At 48.1% G+C, this 20,160-nt stretch overlaps 1 protein-coding gene across 4 annotated transcripts in view; it reads right to left on the bottom strand.

Moving 5' to 3' along the window:
- The window catches only part of LOC148036682 (Met-10+ like family protein), a 139,631-nt gene that overhangs the window by 66,890 nt on the left and 52,581 nt on the right, over positions 1-20,160 (bottom strand). For all 4 annotated transcript variants that reach the window (XR_015690974.1, XM_087678728.1, XM_087678729.1 and 1 more), the window contains one exon: positions 2,685-2,755. Coding sequence is in view for 3 of the 4 variants with exons in the window: in XM_087678728.1 (XP_087534854.1) it covers positions 2,685-2,755 (71 nt within the window). In the remaining variant the exon portion in view is untranslated. The remainder of the gene's footprint in view (positions 1-2,684; positions 2,756-20,160) is intronic.

The raw sequence follows: 20,160 nt of genomic DNA, 5'->3' as shown, positions 1-20,160 counted from the left end.
GTATATTTGTTTTCCCATCTGTGTACAATCTAAAAGCGAAACATAGATAGGAAGTTCGTCCATCTCATACACTTCTCAGACAACTTACTTTGTGTCAAAAAGTAGCACAATGCCTGATGGTTTGTTGCATTGTGAAATCCACTTCTAAGAGATAGTGTTTCTAGTTCAAAAGTGCATGAATTACAACAAACAATTTTCTCATAAACTTGTGAATTCCTCTATGCACCACAGAGAACACAACTCTCGTATGCCACTACTTAGCCATCTTGCATTAAAATAACCTCTGTGATGTTTTCATATGCATCACACTAAACGACAAATGACTTAGATTGGGCAACACAAAATAGGATCTAAAGTCATCTTTTCTTTCAACTTGTTAAATGCTGAAATTTCCACTATTGTCCGCTTAAATGGCATACTCTTTTTGCAAAGCATACAATGGAAATGCAATTTTAATAAATCTACGCACATACTTCATGTAATAGGAATATAGATCCATGAAGCTGCAAATCTCATGTACATTTCTCAAATATGGCCATGATCATATTTCCTCAACCATTGTAGGGTTCACGTGAATACCATCACCTGATACAATATATCCCAAAAAGTGGATCTCATGCAAGAAAAACTCACTTTTCTTATCATTAGTTACCAATTATTGCTTATCTAACTCATTGAACACAATGTCCAAATGCTTCCTCTACCCTATCTCATTCTTTTAGAAGACAATCATGTCATCAAAAAATGAGCCTACAAATGCCCAATGCAGCCTAAAGATGCAATCCATTAATCCCATTATCCCATTAAACATGGCAAGAGAAATCGTAAGTCCAAAAGGTATGAAAAGAAACTCATACAACCCAAAAGATGACTTGAAAGCTATCCTTGGAACATCCTCTAGTCTAATGTGAAGCTGGTGATATGCACTTTTTAAATCGATACGGCTGAATATTGTTGTCGCCCTGCAATCTATCCAAAACGTCATCAATCCGAAAGATCGAAACTCGATTCCTTATTGTGATTTTGTTCAAAGTACCATAGTCAATGCACATACGCCATGATCTACCCTTCAATTACAAGCGAGAGGTAATGGCAAATAATAAAGCTCTCAATGGAGATCCCTATCTCACAGATCTCCATCAACAAATCCTTGTCAATTATATGTTAAGCAACCATATCTGAATACAGCCAATAAATAATATTGCCCAACTGATACCCAAATCCTAGTTCTCAAATAGTATGTGAAATAAACTCCAATTATGTAGTATCAAATGCTTTTGTCACATCCACTTACATGATCAACACATCTTGTTGAGTATATTCAATTTAGGGGTGGCTGGCTGCATATTAGTTTTCACTTTGCTTAAGTCAGCATTAGATAGAACCAAAACTACAGAAGGAGGCGGATGCAGTACAATGGAGCAGGCATGCATAACAAGCTCCTGCAATGAGGCATGCATGCATAAAAAGCTCCTACAAAGATTTCACATTGTTATACATCCATAAAGTCAGTGGTGATCAAGGGAATGGTTTCTGCTCCATATCTAAAGAATGTAAGATCTGTTTCGAGGCCTTGTAGTCTGGGACAGACCAGTTTGCCAAGAGAAGCAGCTATAATAGGTAAGCATTCCTGCAAATAGACTGAGAAATCCATGAGTTTCACCCATACTTGAGATCTGTGCCATATGAGTTTGTTTGAGTCCTTGGTCAGAGACCAAAGCAAAACATGTACCAACTGATGCCCAAACATGAGAGATTTCTTCAACATAGCCTGCCCCTATGAAGCATCAGAAAACAATACATCAAAAAAGCCACGAGGTGCAAGATTGATTTTCTTGTTTTAAACCCATTACCCCACTTCTTGTACAGCGCACATCTTTCCAGCAAAGAAGATGACCCCTGTGTACAAGAAACACTTCAGAGGAGATAAATAAAGCGCAAGCTTAAATTTATGAGCAGGCAGTGGATCCAGCAAATTTTGCTTGCTTTGTTGAAAATTTTCCATAAGGGCATCATACACATATTCTGCTTCAAGGGAAGATTGCTGAGCAGGATGATCCTCTATATGCACCTTTTCACCAATGCGACGCTCTTGCCTATAAAAACCCTCAGAGAAAACTCCATTTAAGATCAAAGAACTTGCCCGAAAACTAAAGCAATCTGCCAGTTGTGAACCACCACTTCAAGCTGAAAAAGAATGAGAGTAAAGAGGAATGAGAGCAGGTTGCAGACAGGAACCCAAATCAAATGCGAAGAGAGCAGCAACAAATCAGAGCGATTATGTACGGCAGCAAGGAACAAAAACAGATTGAACATGAACCACATAGGAAGAAGGAATGATGAGAAATAAGAGTTCTGGCAGAGGAAGAGAACAGATGCACTGCAACCCAGCTGCACGACAGGTATGCAGCAGGTCACAACAGCCAGTAAAAAGATCACGACTGAAGAGAGCAAGCAACGGTGAACATCAATTTCACACTTCAAGCCTTGGAAGGCCCAGGTACAGGGCAGCATAACAGCAGCATCTCTCACGACCACACATACACCCCACCCACACTGCTCCTCACCCACTACCTGCCCCAAAAAACAAGACACACACACATATTGAGTTTTACAACATTGAAGAGCAGATCTTAAATGGATATCCACAACATTATAAATTACACTTGCATGAAGGTACATACAAACAACATCTGTTTTACTGAAGGACATGAGAAGCCTTTCTCTCTCTTTTGCAAGCTCCATATCCCAGTACCTATAGACAAGCCAATATTCTAGCAAGTCAATGTCATTTTACAAAACTTGCCATAAAACAGAAATGCCCACTCATCAAAGCAAATAAAATGTCACATTATTTGGCATATTATATAAACCAGAGTATTATGCATAGCATGTTGTTGAGAAGCCTACAAGGTGTTCTCAAAGATAGGGAAGTGGGAAGACTTGAGAAAAACTTGTGGAATTCACATAGCAAGTCCATCTTTGTTAGCTTCTGGTTGATAATACTAGCTTGGGGTAGTGAATACAAAGGGACATATCATGGTGACCATGAGCATCAAACCTCAGGGGAAAGACAAAGAACATTCTGGCATGCCAAGCAAGCCTAGTAACGAGAGCAAGGACTTGTTAAAAGAGTTGATACAAGCGCATGTTGAACAGAGAGAACCATTGAGCAAGGCCATGCTTGAAACAAGAAGATCAGGAAACAATGCCAAGGATAGGCTTTGGACTTACAAATATCGTAGGAGACCACAAAAGAAGCCCAAGCCTTATAGACGAAGGTATCGATGGAGAGCCAGCACAATGCCGCGATGGATATCCAAAGCATTGCTATATGCTCAAGGGTATTATGCAAGTAACCGATGGATTTGGGTACCAAAACCCCCTGCTAAACCACCTCTGTCAGCCGAAGGCCAAGACTTATCAAGAGCAAAGAAGCGCAAGAGGAAATCTAAACGAAAAAACGAGTCTCAAGTCAAAAACATTGGAGTGATCGAGCCCCGCGCAAGTGAAATTAAGAAACCAAACAAGGCTATTCGAAGGGTAGATCCTCGACCTAGCGTGCTTAACAAGCGCATATCTATTGAGCTAAGTATTGGAAATGGAAACCTCCGGTTAGACGCTAGCGCATTCTGCGAGTGCCCCCCCCCAGTCAAACACCTTGCGCATCATCCTCTCTAAGGAGCACCTCTTAGCTGTCCATGCCACAGAGTTGGAATTGAAAGAAACAGGAATCTTCGGTCAGGTCGTTGGATACTCCCTATCGAGGGCTCAGATGCGGGATTGACTCCACTCCACGTTGCGCATTGACACAACCCAGATCTTGGAGGCAGTCCTCATGGGCCGAGGGATCTTCATGGTTCGACTCACCTCTATAGATGCAGCTCATGAGTTAGTGGAGAGCTCGCCCTATGCCTCCACAAAGGGGTTCATCTACATGGTTCCCTGGTATAGCGGCTTCACAGTGGAGACATTTGTGCTCCAAAAAAATTTCTCAGACATCCAATCACTTTACTTTTTCCCGGACTGGCGGTAGATTACCGCCACTTAGTGGAGGACTTTGGACGGCTCTTCGGCACAGTTCTATCTACTTCCTTTGCAGATGCAGTGACAGCTGCAGGAGTCCCAAAGATATGAGTGGTCATGAAAGACACAAAGAGGATACCAAAGTTCCTATAGATTGAGGTAGGAGGTCACTCCTTTAGGCAGCAGGTCATTGTGACTAGGCAGCCAAGGCAGTGCCTGCGCTGCCACGACTTTGGGAACCAAGCAGCAGATTGTACGCGCTTCAAAGCCAAGGCGGCTCCGCCAACAAGCCCACAGGTGGACACTAACAACTTCACACGAGTCCAGAGCCGACAGAGAGGGAGACGGCAAGGGGGGCCACAGCCAAGCTCCTCAGACACAGCCTCGACAGCAGGCAGCAGGAGGGCGAGCGACGCCCCCTCGGAAGAGCACTCTGCAGCCCCCCTGCCTGTCCCACGCGACACGACTGTAGTCCCCCACAGCAATCACCCGCGCCACAGACTACCTTACCTGAGATCCCACAGCCCCCACACCCACCCCCCCACCTCCCAAGCTCCCCCCGCTAACCCTGGTCTACAGCCCCCCCCCTTCCACGGCCACCAGCCCCCCCCCCCCAAACACACCCGCCACATACCTCCGACTATCCCACTATCCCTCGACCCTCTTCCCCCCCACCACCTCCCTTGCCGAGCACGCCCCCTAATCCGCACTCGTTTCAGGTGATCCCCCCCAGACCCTGTCCCGCTCCCCCCACAGGAGGTGATGAGCCACACATACCTACATCCTCCTCGCTCCAGTAGTCTTTCCCCTTCCACACAGCCACTAGCTCATCTACCCCTGCCGCCCGTCACACTTTCCCAAGAAGACAGACACAACTGTTGCCACAGGAGTTCCTCTGCAGTGGCCCATGGTCCTACCTAAGAGTTGCGGAGCGCGGAGAGGTTCCACTACCTCTAGAGGTGGGGATCTTCGTGGTTCGCAAGTCAACGAGGGGCAAGGTCCATCTACTAGCACCACCAGATGGACCAAACTACGCTTTTTTCTTTCAGTCCTCACTCAGGGGATTGGACGACGACACAGATAGAGGAGGAGTTAAAGAGTCAGGTAGGGGACCACATCTCCCAGTGGATGGGACAAGGACTAGCATTGTTTGCACAGCACTGGCCTGGTTGCATGATGAACATTAACTGGTGGGCTGGTACCGAGGTCCCACACTTGAGCATTATCTTTCAAGCCCATAGTAACATGGAACGCGGAACGGGAACAGGGACGGGGACGGGTCGGGGACGGGGGACGGCTAAAAGCAAGGAACAGGGACAGGGGGTGGGACGCGGGAGGGAATGTCATAGATAAATAGCATTTGAAAAAGTATGCATATGATGTGGTGGATGGATGTGTGGGCATAGTAATAGGGGGTGCCCATTTTGTAGCTTCTCGTCCCAATCCCATCCCCATGTTAGAGCCCCCTCTCATGGTAACAGGGGATGGAAATTTATTATTCTTGTCCCCATGGGCCCGTCCCTATTCCCATCCCTAACCCCAAAACCGGTCCCATGTTACAGTGTGTGTGGGTGAATGTATACTACCAAAGAACATGCAAAAAAACAACCCCCTAAAAGACATTCATTCCCACAACCCACTCAACCAAAAAAAAAAAAAAAAAAACTGTCAAAAACGTTCCCTAACACGGGACGTGACAAGGGGACGGGGTAGGGGACAGCTGGGACGAGACAAGGGACATCCCCATCCCATTTTGGCGTCCCCATTTGGACCATCCATTGGGGACGGCGTTCTTGCATTCCGGGGCCTCGGGACGGCTGTTCCCTGTTACTATGTTCAAGCCCCTTCACAATGGAGGGCTTCGAGGGATGTGATCGAGTCGCCCCTAGCACAAGCGGCCCGTTTCTACTAGTATAGGAGTCGCGACTTTCAGCATGGTTGATAGATGCATTGATAGTACCACCTAGAGCATCTATCACCCCTATAGTCCAGCCGAGGGCCACCATGGGGGACTGGAGTTGGCCGTCTCCAGCCCTGCGGCAAAGCGTACTTGTATGCCCCATAGTTTCTCCTCCTCATCAACAGCCTCGACACCGAACAGATGTCTGTTCGGTCCGTCACACGTTTCCCCATGAGCTTACACCTTGCATCTTGGAATATGAATAGTCTCCACTACAGTGGGGCACGTGGTTTCAGGAAGTTGATTGTTTGGCAGGAGCTGCAGCTTGCCCTTGCCAGACGGATCGACATTTTACTTCTGCAGGAACACAAGCTCACTCCCTCCGAGGCCCAACGGGTAGGGAAGGTACTCCCAGGCAGCTCACTCACGTACTGGGAGCACACCATAGGTGCCCACGGCAGGAGTGGAGACGTATACACCTCTGTTGGCCCGAGTCTCACCGCCTGTGTACGAGACCGCGGGACAATAGTGGTAGGGAGGGTTCTATGGATCAGATTGGATATTGGGGACTCGTGCCTTGGAGTCCTAAATGTCTATATCCCTACGGAGGTTAGGGCATGCAGTAGGTTCTGGGTGGAGATTGCGGATGGACTCCCAAAGGTGGACTCCTGGATCGTTGGAGGAGAATCCAACAACCTGGAGGCTTTGGAGAACTAGCACGGCAGAGGCAGAAACTACCAAGGCATGGCCGGGGAGGAGCAAGAAGCATAGGAGGTATTTCTATTGGAAGTAGGTACACCTGCCTTCCACAGGAGGAAGAGGTCATTGGACTTCTCTTGGGGATACAGGCGGCTAGGTGGAGTCTTGCTGGAGCGGTTGTGGACAGGTTTTATGTGGGAGAGTGGGGAGGCTCTCGTGGAGGCTAGATTGGGCAGTTAGCAAGCACCACATTGTCCAATCATTCCCCGGTTCTCCTGACACTAGATGCCCCAACATCTGCCCTAGACACACAATCCTGTCGGATCCCTGACTCGATCTATAGGAGGAAGGAGGTGACGAGACAGATAGAGCAGCATTGAACTAGCGAGTGGGACAAGAGGGACTGGATCGCAGAGGAGATTGCAGAGGTCCTAGCCGAGTCGAGCAGAATGTGCCAAAAATGCAGCCATACAAGCCAGGCAGCAGGTTGGGAGGAGAAAAGAGCACTCCGGCAGGACCTTGCAGCCACGCAAAGATTACTACAGGACGCACCAGGGGATCCCTCCCTCCACACACAGGAGGTGCGAGCGCGAGCAGCCATTGCTGGCCTAGAGGACAGGAGCTCAAACTTCTCTTTCCGCACCTCAGCAGCTTTCTGGGCGCGGAAGGGGGACACGATGTTCAGGGAGTTTTTCCAAGTACACCATCCTCGCACCTCAGGAGAGCAGATATGCAGCCTTCGAGATCAGTATGGGAGGACTCGTTCTAGCCCAGACGAGGTGATGGAGATTGCCACTGACTACTACATGCGCCTTTTCGAGTAGGAGATAGTCTCAGCTAGAGGACATCGATGTAGGTAGCACGTTTGGGATCACATCGTGTCATGTAGGTAGCACGTCTGGGATCACATCGCGTCCCTCATCACAGAGGAGATGGGATACACCCTCCTAGCCCCCTTCACAGAGAAGGAACTAGAGGAGGCTTTTCATACACAGAACAGGCAAAAATGCCCGGGAGAGGATGGCCTCTCTAAGGCCTTCTTTACTACCTACTAGGAAGTGGTGAAGGACCCCCTACTAATGGCCTTCCAGCAGATTTTCACTTTAGGACAGATGCCAGGAAACCTTTCAGCAAGCCTTATCAGTCTTCTCCCCAAAGGGGGAGACCAATTGGAGCTTTCCCAATGGAGACTGACACCTCATTGTCAGTGGCCTATAAGCCACTGGCAAAGATGATTGGTAGGAGACTACACCCCGTGCTGCGAGACATCATCCATGACACACAGACAAGCTTTGTCCAGGATAGGAGTATCCTAGACAATGTATTCACCTTCTTTGAGGCGACAGAGTGGACTCAGAACAGTGGGCAAAGACTGGATGTACTACTCTTGGATTTCAAGAAAGTTTATGACAGGGTGGACTGGGTTTTCTTAGAGGGCACAATGGTAAGGTTGGGTTTCCCCCAGGCTTGGATCAGCTGGGTCTCCGCACTTTACAGATCGGCCACCCACAAGGTTCTCATAGGTGGTAGGCAAGGGGAGGAGTTTCGGCTAGAGAGATCGGTTCGGCAGGGCTGCCCCCTGGCTCCGTACCTGTTCCTACTCTTTGCAGAGGCGATGTCTCACTTCCTCAGGACCCGTGTGAGAGGATTACGCAGCCTCTGACTTCCAGTGAGAGAGGACACTGAGTTGTTAAACTCAGAGTATGCAGATGATACAGCACTCTACATAGAGGACAATGAATTGATGCTGGAGAGAGTGAGGCTTGGTCTTTAGATGTTCTATTCTGCAGCGGGAGCGAAAATCAACTGGCGAAATTCGGTTGGTTTCTTCATAGACCCGGACTCTAGCACGGAGTGGGGCGTCCACCTAGGATTTAGATGGGTGAGCAGAGGGCAGACCGTCCGGTACCTAGGGTTCCAGGTGGGACTCAACATCACTTCGGCCCAGCAGTTTCTTCCAGTCCTCGTTTCTATTCAAAGCAAGCTGACCTATTGGAGCACGGCTTGCCTCTCACTAGCCGGTCGAGCCCTGGTGGTTAACCAGGTTCTCCTAGCGACGGCCTGGTATATCGCCTCATGTTGGTGCTTCTCCTCATCCTACATAGTGCAGCTTTGCTGCCTAGTGCGGAACTTCCTTTAGTCCCGATTAGACGGCTCCAGGGATTCGAGGGCCAAGGTGGTGTGGGCGACCATCATACGGCATCAGTCAGAGGGAGGGCTTGGGATCATAGACCCCCAGAGTTTCAAAGTATGGCCCTCTTGGGTAAGCTAGTTGTACGCGGCCTCACACCGGGAGGACATACCTGGAAGGTCCTATTGCAAGAGGGTCTTCAGGATTGTAGACTGAGGCTTGGCAGTGAGTGGAGGCCGTCCCTGAGATAGATCTTCATGTCAGCCTAGATCACCCCCCCCCCCCAAATCACCTTTCCTACGCAGCTTACTCCGCGTGTGGCAAGGCCTCCGTAAGGCCCTAATCCAGAGCCCCCCACGCTACCAGGAGAAGATAGACCGTCAGCCGGTGATCTGGAAACCCTAGGTCAAAGATCGGAAAGGGGCACAAATTGGCGAGCGCTCACACATCCAGTGGGCTGGTTGGGAGGCCGGCCCAACTCGTACCATCAGGACATGGCAGGATGTGTATAGGATGGCGAACGAGGAGGTGTTGCAGCAAATATCAAGCTGCGAGAGGAGGAGTGGAGTTGAGGAGAAGGGAGATGGACGCAGCAATACCTCAGGAGTAGCTATGAGCCGATAGAGCCCGAGGAGGTATGGGCCGCTAGGTTTTCACCAGCAGGCATCCCCCTAGAAGTGCCAAGTAGAGTGGGCGGTGCCCCGCAAGGGACTATCTTCACCGTTCAGGAAAGGGGACATCTAGCCCTTGAGAGAGGACAGAAGGATGAGGGAATAGTTGCCCTTTCATGGAGGAGGATTCGGGTGGTGGCCTTCAGGGGAAACCATGGCAACTAGACCCCTATGTTTTCTGGAAGGAGCTGAGGGAGTGGCGCCTTTGGATCTGGGAAAGCAAACCACTTGATGAGCTGGAGTGGGATCCAGGAGAATAGCTATGGCCAGCCACTACCGTCGCCAAGAAGCCACCGAGGTTCCTGGAGTACACTGCCACAATTGGTAGACATGTACTGATGCAGGAGGATATGGATTGGGCACCATCACGTAGCAGGCACTGGGCGGAGCACAACATCACGGAGCCGTTTCAACGGACCTTCTGGCGCCACCTATGGAATAACTGGAGACCAAGGAGGGTATCATATTTCTTATGGCTGGTGGCACATGGAGGCTTGGCCGTGGGAAGTTGGCTTGCCAATGCAGGAGGAGGGAGGTTGTAAGCGCTGCGAACAGCAGCCTCTGGAAACCCCAAAGCACTGCCTATGGTCATGTGAGGAGGCGCAGCTCGTGTGGAGAGGAGCATGCTGCATCCTTCACCGTATAGCACCTAGCCTTGGATGTATCTCATGGGGAGCTTTCTACTGGCAGGCAGTCAACCAAGGTCGTCACCTTCTGTATGAGGCCGGGATGCAGAACACAATATTCATCATCGAGGCAGGGTCGTGTACAATGGTCGGTTTGGAGGCTCTACCCATCTGCCAAGTACTAGAGCCCACAGCAAACCGCTCTGAGGTATGGGAGATCATAGGGAGTCTTACTAGATGGCATATCTGAAAGGTGCGGTGTCAGGAGGCTTTCGGCGAAGAAAGACTTTTAGTATAGGCGACCTTAGCAGAGCTCTAGACCTCCATCATCCATTCCCTCCACAGCCGTTGGGATCAGGTGCAGGGCGAGTCCAGGGCTCAAACAGGAGCTCCATTGTCATTTCATACATACTTGGGGCGGCCAGGACCTATTTTTCGTGATGCATGCAGGCAGCCCCAGATGGTGATACACTCCCCCTCCATGGCTTCTTGCCCCCATCCCCCCCAGACCGCCTTGACAGGCTTATATACATGATGTATTCATGACTTTGCATCAGCTCCAGCTAGTCAGTTGAGCATGAGGAGCAAATCTCCCAGCCAGTGTCAAGTCCACCTAGGAGTCCCAAGTCTCCTACACCCTCTTTCCCTAAACGGACACAGAAAGCACAACAGCAGTCGTCAAGTGCAGCTCCTCAATCCCAATCTCTATCACCATCTAAGCTTCCAAATATCCAAAAGGTGGGACATGACACCACCCTTAGCTCTCAGCCTAAGGATATACCTGTGCAATCCATTGTGACTAGCTCAACCGATACTCGATCTGCACAAGTGAATTCGCAAAGGGCAATAAAAGACATGGCCACTTCCGATCTTCTTAAGGACTTGACATTACAGTCTACCAATAGTGGCCAGTCCACTGAACAAGCCGCTACTACTTCTAATCAGGAATCACAGCAGTCACAGCCTTTGGCCGTGACGATGCCTCTTGCCGAACGGGTCCTTAGCGATTTACCCGTAGAAGAGGTGTTGCAATCAACATCCTTGACACCTCTAGTACTGTCCAAGCGCCTAAAGCCTAGGCTTGAGAAAAAACCTCTTGAAGATGTGGCCAAGGAGAGGGCGCATCTGACCAATCAACCCAGCAAGGCTATCCAACAAGTCGCAGCTATATTCCATGAGGACACGCCAAAGAAAGAGAAAGCTAAGGCCCAACCAAGCATATCAACGGCTAACCTAGTTCAGGGTCCTGAGTCTTCAAGGGATACACCTTCATTAACCAAGAAAAAGAGGGGAAAACAGCGAAAACAACGGCAGTTGCAAGCGACTGGGGACACCAAGAAGACAGACCAAGAGCACGGAAGGGCTTGAGAACGAAGCATCAAGTCTACCCACTAAGGAACCCATGGCCATCTCTCCTAATAGCGGGGAAACCTCAGGCATATCCATGTGTTCTAATAAGTCAAAGCAACCATTACCATCAATGGTTGCTTGCAACACGCAATCCACCGACAACAGAACTTACAGTGACCAGACAAGAGTGGATACAACACTGTCACAACAGGGTGACAAAACTAGACCAATCACATCCAAGTAGGACCATGACACAATAGCAGCAAAGCCTCAGGAGAAACATGAAAACCCTAAGGACATAAGCAATCCTAGCATTGACCAATCTCGCTCATCTAGGCCCGAGCCCCCAGCTATGCTAAAGCCTAGGGAAACTCCTAGAACCTTGCATGAGATAGCAACCGAGCAAGCCTTCATAGAACATAAAAGTATCACAGAAAGCTTAATTGAGTTGGATGCTAAACTCAAAGTATTCGCACGTGTCTACGTCCTCGCAGACATGGGTACATTCCCTAAGAAGCAACTTGAGGAATACTTGCCATTTTCTCTATCCTAGAAAGAGTAAGAATATCTTAATGAGCACTATGACAAGCTCCTAAATGAACGCATGCAACTCATCTCTGATGAGGAGGCGGATGAACTGCGCTTAACTGTGACATTCAACGAAGCGCTTTGCCAACCAAATCTCTTAGACATAGAGCAACTTAAGCAACAATCAAAGGGTCAAAGTCAATTTTAAGAACGTTGGTTTGAAAATCACATTACAATGGCCGAACTAGGAGCCCAAATTATGACGGTCTCAGAGGAGCGATTGGCCAAATGCCGGTCTCGAAGAGACCCAACCTATGTGGTGCCAACTTCCTTCCAAGTACTGACTGTCATTCGAGGAATGGACTCAACCGGAACTAGCCAAGAGAACCCTCTAGCTGATAAGGTTCTCACTGAGGAGAAGCTACATGTTGCGAGTAGACTTGGACAAGGTACCATGCTTCTCGATGTTGCAAAATGCTTGTTGTTATTAAGTAGGCTGCCACGAGTACTGGATACGTGTGCCACACTCAGTACAATCCTCAGTTCTACAATTGGTTTTTATCCTCGCAAGATGACATGGGTCCATAAATAAACAATGAATTTCGTAACGATGTATAGATAATACCAACACACACAAGCAATGATAGTCAAGCATAGGGAAAAAAGTTGGGTTTAACAGGATGAGCTCCTAAGGTCCTCTTCTCACCACGCATCTACAAGTCGTGTGACCGTTCCCACCTCCAAGTAGAGGGCATATAATCCTCATGGCAGCCATGGGAAGCCTTGACCAACACCTCTAAGTCCGTACATGGGGCACCGTCCCATTTTGCACACTTTTCCCATTTCCGATTCATCCTTCCAGGGACGAGCCCTACCCCATTCCATCACAACCAGCCCGTGCAACTGGGAGTGAACAAAGATCTGCTACTGGCTGGAATACGCCCCACAATCGAGGCAGGACGAACATCATCACATGGGTCGTCCCTCTACAATGACCACTGCATGCCTCACCTCACCCCTCCTCGTCATATGCGCTTAATAATCCACTGCTTAATCCCTTTCGTGCAAATAATTCTATTCTGCCTCAGGGCCTAACCCTTGGTTCACATTTTGCAGGTTTCCCCACAATAGCCATCTTGGAGCACACAGTGCAGCTGGCCTGCAAGGAAGCTCTCAGTGCAGAAGGGAGCATACGGCACAAGCGCCTCCACCAGAACGCTATGTGGCTACCCTTAAGAGGTATGCAAAGAAACGAGGCCCCAAGTGACACTGCCCAGGACGCAAGCCAAAAACTCCCCAGGCCAGGAGGACGAAGGCTCAAGGGAATGCCCAGGGGGTGGCAACCCCTACTGTGCAGACCCTCACCAGACGCTCAGGCACCAAGTGCTCAAAGGAAGAGAGGGAAGCTAAAAACAATAAAGAATTTGATGAATTATTTAAAAGCATTCTTGAAACGGCAGCGGCGGCTAGGGACTACCATTTGGGTCCCAGCTGATCTCTCTCCTGCCCGGCCTGATAGGAGCCCCTCACCAGCACAGCCCCAGTCACCCAACCACCCGAACTCACCCCACCTCATACAAATAGAATAGCCCCTATATGTATAAGCTACATGCCAAATGCCATCGTGCCATACTTTTTTGTCCTTAAAATGGTTAAAGGGGCAAGCTTCCCAACTGTACAAACCTCCCACGCCGGTGATATGCATCGTAGTCAGCACCCTAGGATTTAGATAAAGTAATATCTTTTTGTGTTGCATCTATTCATTATAAACGACGCATGCGACTTGCATATACTCTCACAAAGTGTCAAGTGAATGCAGGATGGCATAGGTCTTTGTACGAAGGTGTTCAATGTCCAAGTCACCGCAGGACCACCAACCTCACCCAAAGCCATCATGGAAGCCTCACCGCCGGAAGTGAAAAACACCCTTAACGATCGCCCACGTTGCATGGCCCAAAGCATGATCATTGGCCACTCTTTCCTTCTAGGGTCAAACTTTACACCTGGCTCACGGTAGTCACAACTTCAATGGTACCAACATCGCATGATAACAAGGTCTTAGAAAATCTCATGCGTATCTCCTCATCTCAAAAACGGTCCCCCCTCGCAACGAGGCTAGTACCACAAGCATGGGTGTACTATCCTTCTTCACAGCCTTGAATATCAACATTTCTTAATCCAACGGAAAGGCCGATAGTCTCAACGCATTGCAATGGTTGTATTCATTTCATTCACACACACACACAGAGAGAGAGAGAGAGAGAGAGAGAGAGAGAAAGAAAGAAAGAAAGAAAGATATATTAACGTCTACATAAGGCCAATGTGGCCTATGAGACAAAATCCAGAGTACATCCATGTCTAATGTCATCTCATCAGTAAGGTAAAGATAACATTACAAATAAGTGGGTGGCCTATGAAACAATACTGAAAATAACTATATGATGGGACTATACTAGGATTGAACCATGTGTAGTGTTATTTCATCGATAGAAAAGGAAAGGAAAGGAAAGGAGAACCAGATCTGATAGAACCATGTACAAAAGTGTGGTGGGGACTATGGGCTGTAGTTGATCTCAAGATCTGCACATGATCTCAGCTATGATGCGATCCCTAGCTGCTTCACTGATATGTCTAGTGGTGAGTCTGCGGTGTCTCGTGATAATGGCTCTAATCCGACTGTGGTGTGGCCTCCTCGGACGTGGTCCTAGTAGACGGGGTCGTGGTGCTCAACGAAGGGAAGTGGCTCTATCCAATGTGACACCACGGTGTGGCCTGTAAGGTGTCTAGCGGGGTGGCTCTGTCTTTGCTAGATTGGTAGTGTCAGTAGGGTCGGCTCTGTAGAAGAAGTTTGTCACTGCTCTCTGTGTGTGTCCCTCTAGGTGAGCTGGCCTCCTGTCTTGCAGTAGTACAATTTGGCGCCTCTCGAGCTCCAGGGGGAAAAGACCTAGGCATCTCTGGTCCTTGTACTCCATGACGCGACGAAGGGGTCCAAATCTATCACGGAAGAGGCAGTGGTACCGTCCTCGCATGTCATAGTATACTGTGCATCTGCATATGTAGTGCTCCTCCGTCTCAGACTCACGACCACAAACCTGGCAAGTCCTATCCTCTGCTAGGGTATTTGTCCATATGTCTGTCTCCATCTGAAGCCTATGTGAGGATGTGCAAATCTGTTCGATAGCAACCCGTACACTTGGGAGAGATGGGTGTCCATATATGCTGGCCAAATAGTGAAACCATCATCACAGAGACAAGAAATGACTCCTGTAGAACTCCATCCTCGATCCTAGAGGGAGTGGTGGATGGATCCATGTCCTTGCTGTCTCAATCCTCAAGATATCAGCTCTGATCACCTGGTTCAACTCTAATCAGCTGAGAGAAAGTGTAGGGCAGTCAAGGCTATAATTCAAAGGTGGAAGACAGTCAATATCCAAACCATGTAGGCTCATCCAAATAGTCATCCATGAAAACCAACACTTCTTCTCGCCTCTAGCTACTAGTTGTCTAGATGAGGTTAGTGCCAATCTAGAGTATCTATGGCGTGGAAGTTCCCATAGTCTGTGCCAAAAGGTCACTGCCCTAAAGAGTGCCTCCGTAACTATAGATGTTGCCCCTAGCTCTACTCTGACAATGGGATGTGGGGTGGAGGGCTTACTCCTAATCATGCGTGATGTCATCATGATCAATGGCCTTTCCACGCTATCCCAACCATCATAATAATCCCTCTCTATTCGAATCTGATCAGTGAGTGGGCTAAGACGCCTGTGGTACAAGCTGAACCCCATACCTCTGCTCCATATAGTAATGTAGATGTGACTAGGGTGTCAAACAACCAGAGTTTGGTGCCGGGCTCCTGGAACTGTATGTGAGCACATTGACTCTCGAGTGCCCCTAGTGTTGCATATCCACGTGCCAGACGTGCCTCTGAAGCCCCTCTCAACAAAAAACGTGGGCCAGAGAAGGTGACTCCCAAATAGACATGTTCCCTCACATGCTCCAGTATATCTCCCCCAAATGTGAATTGGTACATAGATCTACTCACCCATGCTGCTGAAGTATTGAAAACCATGGTTTTGGTCTTCCCAAGGTTCACTGTGAGGTCTTTATCTCTACAAAAGATGTGTAAAGCATCTAGATGGCACTGTAATCCCTCCGGTGAATCTGAAATGAGAACAATATCATTTGCATAAAGTAATATCGGTATCAGCATCCCTGCCAGGCTGGCTCCAGCTCCTCCTCCTCGGTCTATGTAATCAGACACTTCATCTATGTATAGACCAAACAATGTGGGTGAAAGTGGACATCCTTGTTTCACTCCTATGGTACTGTCAATCCTCTCTGATAGCCCCCCCGGTGCTCGTACATGACCTATCACTGCCTCATACAATGCATAGACACCCCATCGTATACCCTCTGGTACTCCAATGTCTTGCAATCTCTGCATGATGCGTGTACGAGGCACTGTATCAAAAGCTTTACGAAAGTCTACAAAGCAACAATAAATCCTCTTGTCTCGGGTTCGACCCTCCTCAATAATGGCTCTAAGTGTGAGAATATGGTCCAGCGTGGTATATTCTCGTCTGAAACCTGCCTGTCCTTGTGCTCTCTTGCCTTGCATTTCAGCCCACTCACTGAGTTCATACTCCAATATAGATCCATATATCTTGGCCAAAGTATGACCGATCATGATAGTCCTGTAGTTGCTAGGAATCAGGGGATCACCATTTTTAAATAGCAGGATTATAGTATTGTCTGACCAACTCATAGGGAAACGTTCACATACTGCTCTATTGAACATATGTGCTAATATGGGTGCTAATATGTCACAAGCATGTGAGAAATGTTCTGCTACTAGACCATCTTCATCCTGTGTCCTCCCATTTTGTAATCTATAAATTGCATCTCTAACCATTTTCCATGTGAAGAATGACCATTGTGTTGGCCTACAAGCTTGTGGGGGCTGCATAGGTGGCTATCCTAGCAGGTTATACAACTATCTCCCATAGTCAAGCCACGCATCTGGTGATGTAATCTGTATGGGGGGCTGTCTTTCATGAAACATATTCCATGCGCTTTTGCTATCCCGCTCCAAAAATAGCTGATATATCTCTGCTTCTGCTTTCGCTAAGTAGTCTCGTTTCTTCTTCCACACAAGGCGTTTGAAGAACGCCTTTGCTTGGCGATGTGTCTGAGTGCCTAGCTTCACTTCCCTTTGTAGGCGAGCTCGTGTGACTCTACACTCATCATCATACCAGCTCTTTTGGGGAGCAGTAGATCATGTGGGTCTACATCGGGGCAAGGTGTGTGGGAATGCATACATGGCTGATCCATGTATGGCCTCTGCTAAATCCCTTGTACATTTTTCCAACAATCTACTCAAGTCCAATGTATGTAAACTGGTTTGTAGAGAACCACTGTAGATGTGTGAAGTGTCTTCTGTAAAGTAGTATTTGGGATGTTCAGGGAGGCATGGTGTTTCATGTTTCATATGTATACAAGAGAGCATGAGTGTCAAAATAGCATGATCTGCTGCTATGCCAATTGGTCTCTTAGATATCTTAAAGTTTTGGATGTCTGGTATCAATGCTGGTGAGCCTATCAAGTAGTCCACAGTACTTGCCCCTCCTTTGTGATTCCAATATGTCAAATTGTCAGATCATGGCCATTGTGGCAGACCATTAAAGATGGCTAGTCTATGTTCACTTCCCAAAGTCAATACGTGTGTTCCATAGGTACTCACTTCTTTATCTTGGACTCTCCTGCGTAGGCCTATTTCATCTATGTCTATCTCTTTGAGAGAGAGAGAGAGAGAGAGAGAGAGAGAGAGAAAAGAAAAGAAGAGAAGAGAAAACAAGAGAAAAGAAAGAACGAAAGAAAAAAGAAAAAACAAAAAGGCACCCACGATCACAACACAACCCCTAGGGGTCCTCAAATTAGGTGCGTTCAATGCCTCGTTCCGGCTGGCTCCGTTCCTGATCCCCTAGCCCCTTTACACATCTCCCACAATTGTTCAAGGCACATCAAAGGCAAGACATGCCTAGGGAGCTTGCCTCGCCTATGGTTAGACCTCTCACCCTGACCCACTTGCACGATTCCTTTCTTGCATTCCACTTCTGTACCATTGCAAGCAATCCTAGTAAGCAACGCACGGACGGCCATGGAAAGTATACTATCCTCATCGAACAAGCCCAGTAGCTACCAGCTACCAAAAGTTAGGTGTCAATGTGTTCAATTATGCTACATTTTGTCAGACCGCCAAGGATGTCTCATACACCTTCCTGTGTACTTCTCCTCAACATTGACAACCTTGCTTCATCCACACGTTGCTACAAGAAACCAGACCAGCGGTCTTCTAACTACGTAATATCTAAGTATGCGCGTGCACTCACATAATATCTGCACCACAATATATACACAGTTTGGGTCCTCAAGTGCAGGACATTACTCTCGGCTTCGACCTGTCTTCCGAACTAATCAAACTCCGTCTTGTGCACGATACGAAGACTAGCACTGCCCCCAGGGAGAGATCACATATAAAGGTTTTCAATTGCAGGTATTGCAGACCCCAACGATAGTACCGTCGACTCCTCATCAACACTCCACTTTGACTTCTTATCCTTCATCATCCTGCAAGTCCACCAACGAATCGTCACCTGCCCCAAATTCCCAGCACATCCACACCTGTGCCAACCCATGAGTGCAACTCCCAACAAAAACCAGCCCTATCAACTACTTCAACAACCCTATCACCAACCACTCAGGCCAACAAAGTACCACCAACCACCTTCATCCGCACCACCACTAAAACTCCTCCAAGGCCAACCATAGTAGTCCCTTCCACCCATGTCTTCGGTGCATGCCAAAGCCTGCTACCTATGACAGTGAGTGCCATGGGACTAGCACTCATCTAGGAGAGAGGTAATGTTAACTCCCAAACGAACAAGCTGGAAAATCCGGAAAATCTAAAGCGGAGGACAAGGCCAAGGCAAAAGTGGAACAGAAGACAAAGGCGCACCAAGAAGAATTTGGAAACACAAGAAGTACAAAAAAGTCCTAAATCAAGGAAAAAGATGCATGAGAGAAAGCGTGAGTCTATACTTCTGTAAAAAAAGTGCAAGGTGCACCATGATTTATTTTAAGAGTGTCGGGCTCTCACCCGTGCAATTTGTAAAGGTAGATGGGCGGTAGGAAAAAAACTAGGAAGATAGGAGGACAATGGGAAAAAGGGCCTAGGCTACGGCTGGCCATGTAAAAAAGGGGACAAGGGAATGACCGCCCAAAAGGGATTTAGGGTTTTGTATATAAAGTTGAAAAGTGAATGAGAAGCTCATTCTTGTGTGTGGCCAAAAGTGGCTCTCCTCTTCTTCTTCTTCTTCTTCTTCTTCTTCTTCTTGCTTGCTTGCTTGAGCTTGTGCTTGAGAGAGGGAGTGTGAAAGTGTGAGGGAGTGAGTGTGTGAGGGTGAGGGACCGGGGTGGAGAAGCTCTCCGTCTTCTCTTCCTTTCTCTTCTCTTCTCTTCTCTTCTCTTACTCGCGGCAATGGAGCTTGGAGCGTGGAGCTTGAGGATGGAGCTCACTTGAAGCTTGCACTTGGATCGTGGAGCTACCGGAGTGCTCAGGAGAGGATGTAACTCGAGCGGGCATGGAGGTAAGCTCACTACACCCATAGAGATGGATGGCGCGTTGGCTAGGCGAGAGGTAGCCATTAGTGCTCGGCTTGGAACACTTGAACCAATAAGCGATTCGTGGGTCTTGGCGGTTGATCGCCTCTACACCGTAAATCTCTCAATCGCTCCTAGGAATTGCCTGACCCTCATACGAATCAAGTCCAAGGCCCCATGTAAAAATCAGTAAGAAGAGGACTTTGATGCACAATTAATAGAAGCAATGGGCACTTTTCCTTGCCTCACAAAAGACCCACAATTTGCTCATTTATGCAGTCATTGAGGAAGGACAACAAGGGTAAAAAGCGTTAAGGCATCTTCTAATACTTGAGGACAACATGTAACACCCAAAATAGATGCAATACAACCTCAAAATGCATCCAATGCATCAAATGAACTGACGCACATGTTTGATTTGGGGCAAGGCACCAAATGCATGTAAATCTTGGCAATACAAGTGGTATGTGTTTTGGACAGCAAGGCATGCATCAAAATGTGGGACTATGGGCATCCAAGGCAGACTTTGATGCACAATTAATAGAAGCAATGGGCACTTTTCCTTGCCTC

Source organism: Lygodium microphyllum, chromosome 5, assembly GCF_053477565.2.
Source record: "Lygodium microphyllum isolate KBCC chromosome 5, Lygodium_microphyllum_v1.1.10, whole genome shotgun sequence".
In the NCBI taxonomy this organism is placed as follows: Eukaryota; Viridiplantae; Streptophyta; class Polypodiopsida; order Schizaeales; family Lygodiaceae; genus Lygodium; species Lygodium microphyllum.
This window is presented reverse-complemented; position numbering and strand designations above follow the sequence as displayed.